General features: G+C 31.6%; 1 protein-coding gene across 1 annotated transcript; it reads right to left on the bottom strand.

Moving 5' to 3' along the window:
- Positions 1-15,665: 15,665 nt before the first annotated feature.
- On the bottom strand, positions 15,666-17,020 carry LOC133672523 (protein SENSITIVE TO PROTON RHIZOTOXICITY 1-like). The gene has a single exon (XM_062092956.1). It carries the CDS (start codon positions 16,935-16,937, stop codon positions 15,861-15,863), a length of 1,077 nt encoding a protein of 358 aa, XP_061948940.1. The 5' UTR covers positions 16,938-17,020; the 3' UTR covers positions 15,666-15,860.
- Positions 17,021-20,512: the final 3,492 nt, after the last annotated feature.

The raw sequence follows: 20,512 nt of genomic DNA on the forward strand, positions 1-20,512 counted from the left end.
TAAATCAACCCAGAATCTCTTTTCCAATAATGATAGTAAGTACTTTAATTTTGCATGATTTTAATTGTTAATAATTATTTTTAATGAGTATAGACACAGAGATGTAGCTAGAGCCTAGAAATGTTTCTCTTTGACGTTTTTTCTTTTTGAATATATTACATCAAGAAATTTTCCTTTCATATGCGGCCATAATACAAGCGGAATTCTGCAAACTAAATACATATATGTAGATGTAAACATAATATCACAGCTTTTTATATTGACCATGAATGGTTGAAACGATATTAGTAACTGAACTTTCCATCTTGGTCTTGACTCGCCATTGCTCCCCCATCAACTTATCCTTCTCATGACTTCTCAGATCCCCTTCTTCACCTTCATCGGCTAGAAGATACTGCGGAGTCTTCTCAACATCTCTAAGCTCCCTCTCTTCAAAGTTGATGCCACAGTCCACACAGTCCACACCTGCCATTGCTAGAGCTTCAATTGATGGCATGGCTTCAGTCAAGTGTTTAAGAGTGTTTTTGTGTGCTTCTTTGCATCAAGACATACGAGGTATTTATAAGGGGAACCTAAACTAGCCTTGTATCTCTGTGGATAAGGTTACAGGCGAGAGCATATGATCCACTACCAAGTAGAAGTAGCCATTTCTTTAGTGATGGCATGGCTGACGTTCTTAATAAAGTTAAATGGTTTCATGATGTCGCTAATCTCAATCACATATATATTACCTCCTCAATGGACTCATTTCTGAACTTTCTCTTTTCGTGAAGACTGTTGAGCGCTTTAATTAACTGACTTTTTTTAGATTTAATGAGAATTTTTATTTTATAGGAAGCCAATGTTAAATTTATTGTTTAATGCGTCATTGGTAGCACGTTTCAGCGATTTAAAATTCTGTTTATTTTTACATTTTAAAAAATTTTTTAAAAAAAATTCATCAAATAAATATTGTTTTAGTATTTTTAAATCATTTTGATGCGATGATATTAAAAATAACTTTTAAAAAATTAAAAAAAATATTATTTTAATATATTTTAAGTAAAAAATACTTTGAAAGACAACCGCAACTAAACTTTAAAAAAAAATACTTTAAAAAAAATATTAAACCAATGTTTTTTTAATATTAGTGATATAATATTAAAAATATTCAAATCAACCTAACATGTACCTGAATTCAAGACTTTTATTTTTTATTTTTTATTTTTTTTTGTGTGTGCGTGTTTTGAAAGGGTGTATGAAACTAGATGTCAATTTATTAACTGTGCACATATATTTATAGCGCATGCATGTCTACGTTCGAACCTTACTAGCAAGAGTTCGAGTCAGTGGGATTAGAGTGTTCTAGCCCTCAAAGGCAAAGCTACGAGGTAAGAGACTGGAATACAAATGGCTGTACGTAATTATATGCATCAATACTATTTTCTTTGAAACAAACACAATGAAAAATATATTCATATCTGCCTCTGAATCTAAGACTAGAATCATAAATATAATAGGTTATCCCAATTTTCTTTAGAAAAAATTCTACTTTAAAATGAAACTCCATCTAAGATTAGGCTTAAAGTAAACAGATCGAGAGGGTATTTGGTGATGAGATTTTTTAAAGTATTTTTTACTTAAAAATATATTAAAATAATATTTTTAAAAATTATTTTAATATTAATACATTAAAATAATTTAAAAATAAAAAAAATTAATTTTTTTTCCATAAAACGCTGCTTGGAACATAATTTTAGATCAAACCTAACTCAAAAGGTATTTTTTAACTATGATGGAAAGCATCAATATTATTCTATTATGAATTTCTTTTTCATTTGTTTATTCATACATAATTTGTTAAAATTTATTCATTATATTCAGTATCCAACTTCTTTTCCTTTTAATCCCGTGACTAGCTAAGGATTCAATTAATGCATTTGTTCCGGGTTGTTGTGACCAGGAGAGGGGGGAATCAATGGTAGCTAATCAATTCACTTTTTAATTTTTAAAATTTATTTAAAAAAATGAATGAAGAGTTATTACTAGAATTTTTTAGATTTTTATACATTCTTCCTTACCTTATTTTTTATTTTAATTTTATGTTTTAATTTTTTTTTCTAAATTTAGAATTTAAATTTATATTTTTAAAAGATATTTGAGTTTTATATTTTTTAATTAAAAAATTTTGTTTAAAAATACATATAAATCAAGATGGTGTTATTGAAATTTTAGAAGATATATTATATACATTCTAGTTATGCAAGTAACTTTAAAAACAAAATATTTACAACAATAACAGAAAAATTATTATTTTAAAGTATCTGAATAAGTAAATTTTTTTTAATTTAAATATAATTTATTTAAATTTTTTTGTCTTTAATTTATAGATTTAAATATGTATAAATTCTAATTTTTCCTATTATGTCTTTTATTTAGCATCTTTTTATAACGATTAATTACTAGTTCATACTAATTATTTTTTAATTATAATGATAAACAAAGTATAATTGCATCTAATATATTAACAAACTTTGAACTACACCGGTACACCGGCTAGTAGGGAAACCATGAAGAACTTCAAATGGAGAGGTTCAATTTGCAAGAAATAGAAGAAAGACAACTGCTAGTTACAATTACAAATATAAAATCATGTCGACAGCAGTCGTGATTAGGGCATGTATCTCTTCATCCCTGCAATCGTCAACAGCTTTATAATGGCTTTCACTATCAATAGTATGGAACTCAACAGTTTTGGTTCTCTCTTAACTAGTTTTTCCTCTGGTTTGGGATGTGAATGCAAGGTTCTTTGATCACCATCATTATCATCACCACCATCGCAACGATCTTCTAGAGGATGACATGGAAAACTAGTGTAGGTGACAGGAAAGCCACACTTATTATCCCTAACTTCTTCCACCCGTAGGTGAGGTGGAGGCAGCACAGAGTCATCATGCTCCCATTCTTCAACATCCATGCCCCGTTCAAGATAATCAGTGTCTTTCATTGCCAGAGCTTTGACAGACTCTTATCCACAGTTTATCTACTTAGAGAATGTTGAAGTTAGCTGAGCCCAGAATTTGGTACCGTCGAAAGTCGAAACAATAACAGGCTTCGTTTTTATACAAGCATTGGTCCTAAGAGGCTGTCTGCTCTAAAAGCACGTAATTGAAACTTCCAATTAGTACTAATTAAGTTTGTCATTATATCCGTGATGTCTTTCTATACTTTGCCTCGATCGGTCCTATTAGAATTAACGTGCAATAGATAGATGTACCAGTGTCGATAACGAAAGCTGTGGATGGAGGATGTTTCCTAGAAATAACTGTAGAACAAAAATATGAATCTGTCAGGAGTTGCAGACATAGCCATTCATTCAACATTGCCGGGCAGAACCTTAATTCAACAGGCAGAAATTATAGGACTTCTTATGTTCTGAACTTTCTGATCACAAGAATATGATGTTTTTAAGTGCATCGAACTGCAGTCCACTCCGTTGATAAGTCCTTCATTTCTTCATGATGCGTGCATTGATGAAATAAGGTTATGCACTTGCAAAAGTATCTTCTGTGAGTTGTGAACATGTGATATTCATTGAATCTTTGCATTTTAGTTCCAGACAGTTGGTTAAATCTGTGCTTTAATAGTTGACACCACTTTTCAGAAATGTTTCTGTTTTCTATTTTAGGTATGTCTACACAAGGAAAAAATGGAAAAATTACTAAACTTTTGTTGTAATTAAGAAAGAAAACATAAGGGGCACATGCAATCCGTTAAGAGTCTACTTGTTTTTTGTTTGAATCTTTGTACGTAGGCAACGGGACGCATACTTGTCAAAACATTGAGTCTCTCATTGAAGATTTAATTTTCCCTACAAAAGAAGAAAAAAACTGCCTTAAATTATCGAAAAAGCAGATGCAGTGATTATGAGTATCAAAGTATTATTATCTGTGATCGAACTTCAGTTTGGCAGGCCATCTCCTGGAACTCAGTTTTGATGGTCCAACTTCACCCAATTGAAGGGTTAAAAGTGCTGAATATTTAGAGAGCTTGAAATTTAAGACTTTTATCAGCCTTAATCCCCAAGGAAAGGTTTATGCACATATATTTTCGTACGTAATTGTATTTAGAATGCAGGGCATAGTTTTCATGTTTGTTAAAAGACGTAAGAAAATCTAACGAGGATTGTAAGATTTAGAGTGTGAAGTTCACGAGGATATTAGCCTTTTTCTCGATAAATACAAGAAATGTATTTCTAAAAATCTGTGCTACGAAGTAATTTTCCTGTTCAATTGTGATGGGATCTTGCCAATACAGGCAGAAGTTAGGACTGGTATGATGCACTGCTTGCAATTATGAAAATCTCCTCACTAATCTAAGTAACATCTTGTCAGTGAATATATCATTTAACAAATAGGATAGTTATATACGGTGTTGATTTTATTTATATAAAATATATTTATTATTAATAAAGATTTTTTTATTCTTAATATTTTTTTTATATTTGATTACTAATTAAATCTACCCGTACTCTATATAATCCACAACGCTGACAAGCAGCTGCTCCACGATGATGAAACAAGGTTCTATCTCCTGGTGATCGTTCAATGATTTGAAAGTAATATTTTATGCATCTGAAGTCGGTTTTAATTTATCTGAAACTTTAACATATCTTTATTTTCAGCTTTCCAAGTTTCAACAAAATCCAGTAAAGACGATAAATAAACTCAAATATGAATACACTATCTCTAATGGTTATGAGTTCACGGTAATCAAAAGTTTAATTAATTATTAATTTTAAAATTTGTGAAATTAGTCTAGTTACACATATATAAACCACGTTAATTTAAAAAAAAAATGAATACATTAAAAGCAAAATATATAGCAGAACTTAAGTTCTCTATACAGACAGGGTTCATAAAAAACTGGCTAATAGGAAGCTGTGGACACCTCCAGATTAGAAATGTAAAATCATGTGGAGATCGTCAATCTTGATTAAAGCATGTATATCTCTATCTCCTATCCATTCCTGCTATCATCAACAGCCTTATAATGGCCTTCACCATCAGTATTATAGAACTCAACAGTTTTGGCTTCCTCTTAACCAGTTTTCCCTCTGATCTTGGATGAGAATGCTTGGTGATTTGATCACCATCACTATCATCATCGCCATCGCAACGATCTTCTAGAGGGTGACATGGAAAACTAATGTAGGTGACAGGAAAACCACACTTATGATCCCGAACTTCTTCCACCTGTAAGTGAGGTGGACGCAGCTCCAAGTCATCATCCTCCCATTCTTCAACATCCATACCCCATTCAAGATAATCAGTTCCTACCATTTCTAAGGCTTGATCTAGTGAAGGTGACATGAATTATGCACACTAATATCTAGACTTGTTATATATTCTTCTATTCAGATGTATAGTATCTGAAAAGAACGTCTGGAACAAAATATATTTATAGCAAAACCTGCTGCGTGACAATTTTGATCGATGCCAAAAGATGAAGACTACTTTTTCCCTTCAAAATCACGGGCTGGCTTTCAAAAAGCATCAGAAGGTTGTGGTCAACTTGGAAAGGAGATTGAGAGGGGTATATATGTAAGATTAAAAGGCAATGCTCTCGTGATCATTTTATTGACTGACTTTCTTCTTCTTCATACAATTCTCCAATAGAAGTGGATAGTGGTCCTTATCAACCTATCTAGCCATTGTTGATTAATCGACAAGATAAATCTTTCTTCTCTTTGCAAATTGCAGTACGTACAACAAGCGTACTCGAATAACATGTGACTCATGGTCAGGTGGTGAACAGAACAAGTTCGTTGTTTTGAATGGAAGTTATAGAGATAGAGTGACAACAAATCTTGGAAAAGTCCTGGGATAATATCCTTAAAACTCATGGGATTAAGCTTATTACTAGGCTGATTTTTAAAATTATTTTTTATTTGAAATTAAATGTATTGAAATAATATTTTTTATTTTTTAAAATTTATTTTTGATATTAATACATTTAAAATGATTTGAAAACACCAAGAAAAATTAATTTGATGTAAAGAAAAAATAAAAAATATTTTTTTTTCAAAAACATTTTTAAATGAAAAAACAAACTAGTTCTAAAATTAAAATAAAAGGAGTTTGGGAGCTGTGTTATTTAAGTTTTGGTTGCTCGAGGAAGGAAATAAAAGGAAGAAAAGAAAACATTGCTGTAAGAAAGTGGCTATAAACAAATAACAAAACGGGAGAGATCGTAACCAAAATTGAAAAATAAATAAAAAACAGGAAAAAAAAAATCATGCCATAAGTCCATGATTTGAGTTCTATAATTGACATCTTGACGGTGTTTGTTCTTTGTTGGTCTTGTCCAGAAGATATTGGGATAGTTTATTTAGGGGTTAAAATTTTTAGTTTTTATCCTTTTAAACGGTAAGATTAATCTCATTTGAGGTTCATGGTTATTCCTTTCAATAAACATGTTTTCTGAAAATCAAACTTGTATTTTCACTTTTAAAAGAATATATATAGCAGTGATTTAATTGTTAGACCAACACTTTATTGGTTTTAGTTTGTTTACTTCTTTATTAAAAAATATATATATATATATAGTGATTCGGATGTATTGTTTTATTATTATTATTATTAATTTTGGGATGGCAATTTAATTCTAATATGAAAGATACTAACTTGAATTAACGTGAATGAGTAGATTTTTTCTTTGTATAATTAATTTATTTGGTAATGAATATCGTTGAACTCAATTCAAAACTCGACTGAAATCTAACCTAATACACACATACACGTAAAACATTTATATTTATTGAGTACAATATTGACATTAGTATAACATTTATAATTTTATTATTTAATAATATTTATATAAAAAAATATTAATAGCACTCAATACACAAATATCTAAACTTTTTATCTATTAAATAATAAATTAAATTTAAATAGAGTAAAAATTTAAATCTTGAATATTCACTGTAATCCTTATTTTAATTACATCAGAAACATGATAAATATCATAGTTACTTAGCTAGAACAAAAGAGAAAAACAATTGTTAATAGACTTAGTTTATTATTCACTATTACAATATAATTACAAGTTTACCTTCCAAAAAAATTCAAGGAATTAATTTAATCCGGTCTCTGCATATGATATATTAGTTATGAAATTGTCCGGGAATAACTGGATATTTTCACATTTTAGAAAGACTGGAGTGCTTATCCTTTTGCAGCCCTGGTTCCATCTGAGCTAAAAACACTGGAGGCTTACTATTGATACTCTCCACTGAGCCTTCAAGTCGTCGGTTTTTTAAAACTGGAAAGTTCCGGCGTCGTGTGGGAATCAAATAACCAGAAAACCTTCACTGTTGTGGTAGGCATGGAGCCCCGTAACCCTCACTTCATCATGTAAATCTAAGGTCATTTTGAGTATGCTTCCTTGATATGATGTTAAGAATTATGTTGTTGTGTTTTGTGCAGGTGAAGGGATGCACAATCAAGAACAACAATGCTGAGTATTGAAGAACACGAACTACACACAAGGTGTTTGATAAAATGTCTCAGTGAGTATTTTATTAACTGCATGTCTTTAAATACATGAGAAAACTTAACAAACTTCCCTAGTTAACAGCCACTAACTGTAGTGGACAATGTGCTACCACTAACTCTGTAGTGGACAATGTGCTGCCACTAACTCTGCAACAACTTCAGAAAAATAAGGGATTTACTTTGACCAAATCAAAACAGAAATGAAAGAAAAGAAAACAGACAATACTTGATTTAGACAAACTGAAACACTAGAGTTAAAATGTCAATTGTCTAACACTCCTCCTTGACATTTTGACGACAAATTCCAATCTTTTGTTTTAATGTCTCAAATCTCTCTTTAGGCAGTGGTTTGGTAAATATATCTACAAGTTGTTCTTCGGAAGAACAATGAATCAGCATCACTTCATTAGATTGTTGAACTTCTCTAATAAAATGAAACTTGATTTTGATATGCTTTGTACGTCCATGAAAGACTGGATTCTTTGAAATTGATACTGCAGAACTGTTATCACACATGATTTTAGTAGCTTCAATTTGTTCATGTCCCAAATCCTTTAACATTTTCCTCAACCAAATTGCTTGGTTGACAGCAGCGGCAGCAGCAATGTACTCTGCTTCTGCAGTGGACTGAGTTGTTGTCTCTTGCTTCTTTGAACTCCAGGTGAAGACACCTGAATTGAGTGAGAATAAATACCCTAAAGTGCTTCTTGAATCATCAATACAGCCTCCCCAGTCACTGTCAGTATAGCCTTTTAGTTCCACAGCTCCTTCTGATGATCTTGGATATAAAATACCAAGATCAATAGTACCTTTAATATATCTAAGTATCCTTTTTGCTGCAATAAAATGAGTCTCCTTTGGAGAATGCATGAACCTTGAAAGAATGCTCACAACAAACAATATGTCAGGTCTGCTTGCTGTGAGATATTGAAGGCTGCCAATTAAGCCTCTATAGAAACTTTCATCCACTTTTTCAGATTCATCATCCTTGCTAAGCTTGATACTTGTTGTCATAGGAGTCCCCACTGGTTTACAATCCTGCATTTTGAATCTTTTTAGGATGTCTGAAGCATACTTCTTTTAGCATGTAAAAATGTCATGGCTGGATTGCATCACTTCCATTCCAAGGAAGTAGTTCATCATTCCAAGATCAGACATCTCAAACATCTTCTTCATTTCGTCTTTGAACTCTTGGATCATTCCAAGTTCACTTCTTGTGATGAACATATCATCTACGTAAATAGATACAATTAGAAAATGGTTACCACATGATTTCACATATAAAGTTGCTTCATTTTAGCTTCTGTTGAACCCAAGTTGAAACAGATGTGTGTCCATTCTGTCATACCAAGCTCGGGGAGCTTGTTTCAACCCATACAAGGCCTTCTTCAGTAGATACACATAATCTTCTTTATCTTTAACAACATACCCATCGGGTTACTCTACAAAGATTTCTTCAGCAAGAAATCCATTCAAGAAGGCAGACTTGACATCAAGTTGGTGAATCTACCAAGAGTTATGTGTTGCAAGTGTAATGAGAAGTCTAATAGTATCATACCTTACTATTGGAGCAAAGGTCTCTAGGTAGTCCACACCATATTGCTGAGCATAACCCTTTACCACCAATCTAGCCTTGTATTTGCATATTGACCCATCTGGATTGAGTTTTGTTTTAAAAACCCATCTTACACCTATCACCTTGCGATGCTTAGGCCTTTCAATCAACTGTCATGTTGCATTTTTGTTGATCATTTCCATTTCTGCCTCCATTGCTCTCCTCCATGCTGGAAATTCTTGAGCTTCAGTATAACTGGTTGGTTCTAGAATTGCCATGTTGCATCTTAGGTGAATATCTTCAAATGATTTTGTGCCTCTAACTGGAAAGTCATCCACCGATTCATCAGCTACCAGCTGAGGTTGAATGGTGAATGGTTGATCAGAAATCATATTTTTCTGATGTTCCCAATCCCATGTGATTGCTTCATCAACCTTCACATCTCTGCTGAGAATTACCTTATCTGTTTGTAAGCAAACGATTCTGTATCCTTTGGTAGTTATTCCATAACCCACAAGAACTCCCTTCTGAGCTTTGTTGTCAAGTTTGCTCCTCTTTGGCTCAGCTATATGATAATAGCATATGCTGCCAAAGATTCAAAGATTATCTACAGCAGGTTTGACACCATTCCAGCCTTCATATGGTGTCTTGTCCTCCAGTGCTTTGGTTGGAAATTGGTTCAGCAAGTAAACAGAGGTATTGACTGCCTCTGCCCATAATTTGTTTGGCATTTTCTTTTCAAGTAAGAGACATCTAGCCATCTCCATTATTGTTCTGTTCTTCCTCTCACACACACCATTTTGTTGTGGTGTGTATGGTATAGTGTACTGGTGCACAATGCCTCTACTGTTGCAAAACTCAAGAAACTAATTTGAGGTATATTCAGTACCATTGTCAGATCTTAAGCATTTAATTAGCATGTCACTTTGATTCTCAACTAAAGCTTTGAATGTTTGAAAGATTGTAACTACTTCACTCTTAAATTTGATGAAATACACCCAACACATCCTAGTATAATCATCAATAAAGAGAATGAAATACTTGTTACCACATAATGAGGTTGTCTTCATAGGTCCACACACGTCAGTGTGGATGAGCTGAAGCTTTTGGCTGGCTCTCCCTGCTTGCCCTTTAGGAAATGGTGGCCTGGATTGCTTGCCAAGTTGACATGTTTCACACAATTGAAGCTCACCATTCAATGTGGGCAATGCTTCAACCATTTCCTTTTGTTTCAGAATTGACAAGCCCTTTTGATTGAAATGGCCAAATCTTTTATGCCAAAGATTTGAAATATCCTGAGTAGCACTCACATATGCATGATTGGATACTTTATCCCAGTCAACAACAAAGCTTCTGTTTTTCATCTTTACACAGAACACTTGTTCTCCAGAAGGATCAAAGATAGTGCATTTATGATCCTTAAACTGAAGAGAATAGTTTTTCTCCATCATTTGTCCAACACTCAAGAAATTTTAACTGATTTCAGGTATGAATAACACATCAGGAATGATTTTGATACCTGAACTTGTTTGAACATTTACTGACCCTCTGCCTTTGACCTCTAGAAATTCTCCATTGCCAACCTTTACTCTGGATTTGTAAGATTCATCAAGGGTTTTGAACATTCCAGCATCATTACATAAATGGTGTGTGCATCCACTATCGATAAGCCAAGTATCAGCTGAATCATTTGTTGAGAAACAAGTGACAGCAAAGAATTGCTCCTCCTGTGTATCAACTTCATCCGCAAGGTGAGCTTGTTGAGGTTTTGGGTCTGAATTTTTAAACTTGCAGACCTTTGTGATGTGCCCTAATTGCTTGCAATTTCCACAAATTGCATCTGGCCTCCACCAGCAATATTTTTCTGAATGTGTGTTTCTTTTACAGTGAGTGCAAGAAGGAAACTTCTTCTGTTTTGAACCTTCACTAGTGTTGCCCCCTTTATTTTTGCCTTTACTTCTCAGATTAAGCAACTTATTTCCTTTTACAGCTTGTTGTTTTTGCACATAAAAGGCTCCTTCTGTCAATCTATCTTGCCTGATTGTTCTTCGATGCTCTTGTGTTTGAAGAGCACTCATTAGTTCACCTAATGAGATTTTACTGAGGTCCTTTGATTCTTCCAGAGAGGAGATTTTGGATTCAAACCTCTCAGGAAGAGTCACAAGAACCTTCTCCACAATCCTGCTGTCAGGAAAGTCTTCTCCAAGTAATCTGATGTTGTTGATAATTAGTGAAATTCGATCAGAATACTTGGAGATTGTTTCATCTTCTTACATGTTAAGTGCCTCAAAATCTCTCTTCAAATTTAGCACTTGCATTTGCCTTGTTCTGTCACTGCCTTGGTATTCTTCTTTTAGTTTGTTCCAAGCCTCTTTGGCTGAATTGCATGTCATAATTCTGTAGAAAATGCTTTCTGCCATAGAATTCTGGATGATTGATTTTGCCTTGGATTTCTTTGCCTTTTCCTCACTGCTGAACTTGATTTGAGCCATAGTGGGATTTATTGGTAAGGGAGCTATTGGTTTGTCTTCGGAAACAATTTCCCAAAGATCATAAGCTTCAAGAAAAGCTTGCATCTTCACTGACCAAATGTGGTAGTTTTTACCAGTGAATATAATGGGGGAGTTTAAAAGTAGGTTGTTGGATGTCATTTTTTTGAGATTTTTGAAAAAAATGTTTTGGTCCTGTAAGATCTAAGAGAGCTCTGATACCACTGTTAAGAATTATGTTGTTGTTTTGTGCAGGTGAAGGGATGCACAATCAAGAACAACAATGCTGAGTATTGAAGAGCACGAACTACACACAAGGTGTTTGATAAAATGTCTCAGTGAGTATTTTATTAACTGCATGTCTTTAAATACATGAGAAAACTTAACAAACTTTCCTAGTTAACAGCCACTAACTGTAGTGGACAATGTGGTACCACTAACTCTGTAGTGGACAATGTGCTGCCACTAACTCAGCAACAACTTCAGAAAAACAAGGGATTTACTTTGACCAAATCAAAACAGAAATGAAAGAAAAGAAAACAGACAATACTTGATTTAGACAAACTGAAACACTAGAGTTAAAATATCAATTGTCTAACATATAAGAAGTTGGCCTTCTCTTTTCCTTATCTTTATGCACTGTAAGTTTTTCTTAAGTTTCTACACCCTGTTCTCCATGAATGCTTTTATTTCTCATACCCGTTGGAACCAAAAACCAGACATCCCCACTGTAAAATGCATGATGATCCATAGGTTTCCTTTTTCGTGCGTGTCGGTATGTAAGGGTGTAGGGGCAACGTTTCTTAAGGTATCTCTCTTTTCTTTTCTTCTTCTTCTTCTTTTGTTTTTAATCATTCGTGTCAACTTATTTATGTATATCTCAACTAATCCTCCAATACTATAAAGTTAACATTCATATAAGTTTTCAGTGACTTTAAGATTTATAACATTTAAATTAATAAACTCTAAAAATCAAATTCAAAATTTAACCAATTTAGTTATACTCCTCAAGATTATCTCTTGATATACTTGAATTGGTGTTTGGTAATACTAATATTTTTCAAAGTTTTTGTTTTTATAAAATGATTCAAGATAAAAAAAACTTTTATTTTAAAAAATTATTTTTAATATTAATTTAAAATACAAAATTATTTTTAAGATACAAAAAAAAAAACAAGCCTAAAAAATAAAGAAATGAAGGGTTCGGGCGTGTGGTCATGTTTATGAGAGGTTTTAAATTGGAGAGTGGCATTTTGTGCAGGCTGGCGTGAGTGAATTTTAGATTAGGCGTTGGGTTATTTTGATTGCTTTTCATTTTATGCTTGTGTGAGTTTTGTAGGCTATGTTACTGTGCTGGGCTGACTTCGTGTGGGCCAGGTTACATGTGGGCTGTGTTTTGTTTTTTGGGCCTGTGTTTGCTAATTGATGGGCTTTATTTATGCTTTTTTGCATGGGCTGTGCATTCTACTTGGGTTTTTAAATTTACTTTGCTCATATAAAAAAATATTTTATGACCAAGAGCACTAAAAAAAAAATCATTCATTCATGTTTTTAGCTTTGTACAAAAAAGCATTGTTTTAACATTCTTATGTACCAAAAAAAACAAAAACATTATTATTCTTGCATATCTAAGCATTTTTTTTGGCATCTTTACAAAAACATAAAAAAATATTTTGTTGCATGTATTTTGGACTTTATTTCATTGGGCCCACATTTTCAAATTTTAAAAAATAATAAAACCATCAACATCGTCAAGACAATATCGAAAAAAAAAAAATTGTTACCCATGAGATAAATGGACTTATAGTGAGCCATCACCTTGAACATTAAAAAATAACAACACAATACCAAAATTTTCCAGAAAAATAAAAAATTTTAATTCAAAAGAATTAAATATATATTTATTAACGGCAAAGTAAGGAATACTAATTTTTTAATATCAAGCAATGCTAAAATTAGGAATATCTTCTTAATGTTTATTGATATTAGAGTCGGGAATATTTATATTCATTTATATCAAAATTAAGAATACTCTTAATATTCACTAATGGAAGAGATAAAAATAATAGCAATAGATTTAGAAATAACTCTTAGCTTAATACGAAAAACCATGAATATTATACATTTTCTTCATATGAAACTTAGCAACACTAAAGTTGAAAGTATTTTTAGTTGAATTTTTAATTATACTAGAATCGAGAATATTATAGATAGACCATCGATAACATAATACAATATACCCTTATCAATTTAAGACAAAATCAGCAATGTAATTTATCTTAGATAAGACACTTTAAAAGTAATAGTATGTTCCTCTTAGCGTAACCAGTTTTGTATCATGAAATCTTTATTAATCATTTAGAATTTTTAATGATTATAATATTAGATGACTCCTTAATCAAGATATTACTTTTCTAAAAACAAGATTTCAGATATTTGTTTTTTTTAAGATCATCGCGATGTCGAGTAGCGATAAACTTCATCAATAAATTATTATTATTTTCCATGATTTGTTTTCAAAATTAGTGTAAAAACAATTGTTGTTGTAAACAAATAATGATTCTTCATGCAAACTCATAAAAAAATAACGATTAATTACCAAATTTTTGAATAATAATTGAGATTTGATAATTGATCAATCTAAATTCATAATTTTAAAAAATAATGATAATAATATTGAAAAAAACATTGTTTTTTTTTTAAAAAAATTATCAACACTAACCTTAAATTAATATATAGAAGAAGGAAGAGTCTAAACACAATAAGGATTTAATAGTTAACAATTTATCATCTTTTAATTTATATTAATTTTTGGTTGATTATGCCTCACTTCAAAATTGATCATGATTATTCTACATGTGTTAAGAAAATACTAATGTTCATAATTATCTTAATGCGAAATAAAAATAACAAATATTAACTGTCGAGTTGATAATAATGGGATTTTATAATCAATAGCTATGGATTCATTGATTAAAATCAACTACGTACTCTTCCAATATAGATTGCTCGAGTAACCTTTCATTGTCGATTCTTGTCCCTTTCTTAATTATTCATTCTTTTAATTAGATTTTTAGGTAATATTGATAATTGGTTGCATATTTGTTTTTTTTTTTTTGTCAAAATCAAACATATTCAAAACATATATTTAAACTAAAAAATAAAAAAAAATCAATTTTCTTTGAAACACAAACAAATTCCTGAGGGGTGAATTACTGTGGAATTCATTTGCCCCTTTCTGGGATGCTAAAGCTTCACTTGCGTGTTTGAATTATTGTGGAAAGAGAAAGAGGGCGTTTTGGTAATATGATTGTGGTACTTTTTAAATAATTTTTTATGTTAAAATATATGTTAATAATTTTTTTTATTTTTTAAAAATTATTTTTAACACCAATACATTAAAATAATTCAAAATATATAAATCATATTAAATTTTAATTAAAAAAAAATTTAAAATTTTTTAAAAAGACACCGTAGCCGTGTTCCAGACGTTCTAGAGAAGAGGCCCCATTCTTCAAGAAGATAGCCCTCTTTCTAGAAAACAGAGAGAGGTGAAAACATATATATATATATATATATATATATATATATATATATAGTAACTCTATTCAACAAAACCTTTTAATATTAGCTCCATTCCTCCCTCTAGAAAGCAGTGATTTCTTTCAAGGGAGATAGCATCCATCCCCCCACATACATAAGAAACAAACAGTAGACTATTTGCATCAATATCTCTTTAATCAACCGAATAACTTCTGAAACTGTGATTTCCAATCAACACGGTAGAACTTTTTGGTTTGATTTAACCTTTCAAAAGCTGAAATATTTTATTCTGATAGATTGAAAACACTTCCCTCTGCGTTCATCAAAACTAGATGGCCACAGAATTTTAAAACAATTAAACAGTGATCTATAAGCACTTTTTTTCATCGAGTCGAGCCTACTGATGATACAAGCACACAGCACAAATTAACAATAACCAATGTGATCTAGAACTAAAACAATCAATGTAAGTGAAATAGAGTAAGAACTCACTGGTGGAAAATGTAACTGAATTAATTAAACAACTGCTAATCACAGCCCAAATAAGTAAAAAAGAGGAAACTTTTATTGGAAATGATAAGTGATACAGAAAAATCACAGCTACTGCAAAAAATACAGTATGTTACTATGCTCTCAACTACAAGACTGATAAAATGTGCTTATTGTTACAAAGAATACAGTACATATATACAGACGCAATGACCAAAATCAAAAAACAGAGAAAATATACCTGATCAATCAATGCCTGAGACCACAAAACTCCTCGATTCCACTAAAAGGAGACCCCAATACATCCTGCAAGCTATACCCTTCCATGGAACAGAACCCATCAAGCAATCCCTCAAAAAACTCATTATCATTACAATCCCCACCCAAATTATCTCCCTTTACAACCGATTCTTCTTCTTCATCCTCCTCCATATCCACCGCGCCGCCAACTCCCACCTCCTTGGCCTTACTATCCTCCTCTTCACCAACAACAGCAGGCATGTGTCCTTCAAACAAAGCCATATGACCAAACAACTTATCCTTCCTCGAAAAACTAGTCCCACAAGAACACTTCCATCTCGACTCCCCACAATGTTTCAAATGACTCTTCAGATCCGTAACAACCGAAAAACTCTTCTTGTTGCACCGATTACAAGAATACATCTTCGGACAATGACTCCTCTTAAAATGATTTCTTACACAAATCACCGACTTCAATGGCTTGAACTTACTATGTTTCTTGTTCCTATTACAGCCTTCAAAAGGGCAAGAAAACTTTGTCTTCCCCGCAAAGGAAGCTGATATCGTTTCATTACCCTTATCAGGCTTAGCTAGTGCCTCAAGGGTTTTGAACTGATTCCCATGCGCACGCATATGCATACGCAAATTCGCATCTCTTTTAAACCCTTTTCCGCAAATCTCACAAAAATGAACATGCTCGGCGAGCAATTCTACCGCATCAAGTTCTACGACTTCACTGTCCTCTTCTTTATTTTCTACTTTCAAAACTTGGGCCTTTTTTATTGCAGAACTATCCACCGGCGGCTGAGGCGTAAAGGGTTGTGAGCTACTGCTGTTACAAGAGAGAAGAGCAGCAGCGTTGACAATGATTTCATGTATGGCTGAGGAGATCTCGGAAGAGACCATGTCCATCTGATCTTTTCCGATTAAAGTGTTGTTGTTGACTGATTCTGATAGGAATTGCTGAAGTGAATCCATTCTCGTACGGACAGTTGAGAGGTTCAGGAGTGGGACTCGAGGGTCTGTGTTACTTATTGGGACGGAAAATCCCGTCGGATTTCGGGTAGATTCGCCGGGATGTGACATGGTTTTAGAGAGAGAGAGAGATGGGGTGTTCTGCTTCGGCTTATCTGGGACATTGAAGTTGGATGGGTTTTGATAAACTCCTCTTTTCTTTTCTTTTTCCTGCTTTTCTTTCGGCTAAATTCAATTTACCCCTCGCAACTTTACCTATTTTCTAAGTAAACCTCTTAAAATAAATTGTTTTAACAATGACCCCTTTATGTTTCAGCCTTACCTCAATCACCCAGAATGGTGTTTTTTATGGAAATTACCGCCTAAAATTCTAAGCCATTTGGATTCAAGTCTTTGAGAAAGAATCTAAAATAATTTACTAATTTTTTAGAATAAATTATATACACAGGTTAATATTATTTTTCTTCTAATTACATCAATTGTAATTGTTTTTTTTTTTGAAAAATATTTTTTTTTATTTTCTTTGGTTTCTTTTCATTCAAGTTATCATTATTTCATGATCTAGAAAGGAGGTTTGGCCGAGTAACCCAAGTATTTTTAGTTATGGTTTTTTACTTTTTAATTTTATTAAAATTTAATTTTTAAAAAAATTAAGCTTTTTTTTTTTTTACTTTTTATTAAATTATCTTATTTGCATGATCCTATTCACAAGTTTTAACAACCTTAATCAGGTTTGCTAGTACTTTATATTTTAGATTCTTTTTTGTTCATTATTTTTTTTTATTTTACTGTTCTATATTTTTATTTTTGGGGATTGATAATTTTGTTTTCAATTTTTTTTTTATGATGTCAAGTTGTAGATTTTGTGTTTTTTTAAATATACTAATAATGCTTAATAATTGCTTTTTTACACTACATAACAATCTTCTTAATCCACACCCAAGCACACATACTACCAATCTAGTTATATCTAAAACTTCGTACCATAAATCTAAATATCAAGTTATATTAGTGGCATGAAAAACTCATAAAATTATTTAAATTTAGATTAACCCTTATGTTTTGTCTTTTTCTGAATTGACCGGAAGACTCGAAGCAAAGAGACACACGAGAGGTCCACAAGTGACGTGCGAGGACTGATGGTGAGCGTTTGAATAAGGTGTCCAGTTTCCAAAGTCTGAGGCTGCGGACAAATTGGTGAATATGTATGATTGGCCTGTGGTCTCGGTGGGCCACGCGCCTTGTCGTCGTATATTTTACTAAGAATAAAAAAAAAAAAAAAGAATTACTACGGACGGCTATTTTTCCAATTTTTCGGTATAATTTGAAAATTTCAATTAGTTTTGGCAAAACCGGTCGATCTGCCCCTTTCCATTTGGAAGAATATCCAATACAACCCTAAACTTTACAATCATTTGATGTACTCCACCTAAATCATGCTTAGTCCCTCTAAATTATTTTTGTTTGAGTTGAACCTTTTACTTTCAATTTATAATGGACGAGATCCGAGTTCACGCGCCTAATTTATATTAGTAATTATATGATTGCCATGTGTATGGATGCAAGTGGATAGATCGCTGATAAATAGATATATAGGGCAATTATTTGATTTATTAAATATTAAAATAAATAGATTGATTTTACTAAATATTAATATCTTAGAGACTAAATGTGATTTTTTTTTCCAACTTATAATGGATGAGATCCGAGTTGATGTGTCTAATTTATATTAGTAGGATTAAAAATCAATCTGTTTATTTTAATATTTAATAAATCAAATGGATTAATTTCAAAACTGATTCAAATGGATTAAAAATAGTAGGATTAATTTGTAAATAATTTTAGAAATGAGAAAGGGTGGCCTTCTTTAATTTTAAATGTTTTATTGGAATATTTGGTGGGGGATGGTGGACCTCTCTTACTTGGATTTATTAATTAGTGTTTACTAAGGACAATAATTTAGGCTTTATTAGTAAGAGGTGATGGTGGACATGACGGTTCAATGGAGGATTCTGGATATGCAAAAACTAATTTGTAAACAAATTTATAAGTGATTAAGTGCATTTAAAGATAGTTTGTTTTTATGTTTTTTTAAAAAAAATTAGAAAAAATTAAAATTTCATTTGATTATTTTTAAATTATTTTTTTTATATTTTCAGATCATTTTGATTTGCTAATATCAAAAATAATTTTTTAAAAATAAAAAATATTAACTTGATGCATTTCCGAACAAAAAATACTTTAAAAAATAATTATTATCATACTATTAAATACCCTTCAAATCCAGCTTATCAGTAATAAAATAGGTTGATCCGTGAAATAATTCAAGTTAAGTTTGTTTTTAAATTATTTAGTTAATTAATTTAATCAAATTCAAATAATCTAAAACTCAATCTAGAACTTGAGTGAAATTTAAATAATAAATTTTTATTTAAAATGATATGGTGTTATTTTAAAAAAAAATATTTTAAATAATTTCATTGAAATAAATATACTTACTCGTAAGTTAGCCATTCCAACCCGCAACAAAGGTCTTAGAGTGTGCCAGGCCTGAGAGCTTCTTTAATTTTAAAAATTATACTATAATTTTTGGTGGGGGATAGTGGACCTCACTTTCAATTTATTTAGCTTATTATTTTGAGATAAGTGGACCTCAACTCCTTGGATTTTAATTGGATTAGCTAGAGACAATAATTCAGGCAATTTATTAGCATGAGCAACCATACCTAAAGAAACGCGGTGACGGTGGTCTTTTACTACGTTGCTGACACGTGTTTGCTAAAAATTTAATTATTTTAATTTAAAATTAATTTATATATATATATATATATACATTGTTAAAAATTATTTTAATCTATTTTAAATTAAAAAAATATTTTTTTAAAAATCCCTGCTACACTATTTAATCTAGGGTTTTGAATATATAAATTGTGTGGGAGGTTACTCCGTGTTGTCAATATGAATAAAACAAATTTTTGGGTAATCTGGGGTGTCTGAACTAGTATACACACATTACAACTAATTCTCGGGTTTACTGAACATCCTGCAAGTTCAGTGAACATATAAGACATCGTAAAGATGACAAACATGTACAATAAAACTTGAACCCTGGTGCAGAGAAAAGGAATAAAACCCTTTCACTACTGGACCACAACCTCAAATACAAATAAAATATTATTTGATGGATGACTTAGATGCAATGTTTACAATTATGGTGCTCCATTATCAAAACCAACCTGGTCAATTATTTGAAAACCCTCCCTTCTTTAATTTATCGGAAACTTCATACAAGCTCTCCTATGATGAATTTTATATTCTCAATGATACTTTATTTATTTTTTTATTCAATAATAAAAAATATTATTGAATTTTTGTGTAAATCAACTTGAAGTCTCTCTCTCGGAAATTTCAGCACACATCTTCTACATCCACCTCGTGTATTTAAAAAAAATTAATAAATTATTTTGAGTACCGGTTCTGATATTTGAATCTAAAAAAACTGAGGAATATAATCAATTTTCTTAACTACGAGGTCAATACTTTGAATTCTCTTTTATTTTATTTTAGCTAATCAAATTCCAACTACAATTGTTCCACTTCTAAATATACATATGATTCTTCCTCGTAGTTGGTACTAGAAATGGACTACTGCTTCGCCACAAGATCGGATTGTTATTGCTATTATT

This window comes from Populus nigra, chromosome 14 (genome assembly GCF_951802175.1).
Source record: "Populus nigra chromosome 14, ddPopNigr1.1, whole genome shotgun sequence".
In the NCBI taxonomy this organism is placed as follows: domain Eukaryota; kingdom Viridiplantae; phylum Streptophyta; class Magnoliopsida; order Malpighiales; family Salicaceae; genus Populus; species Populus nigra.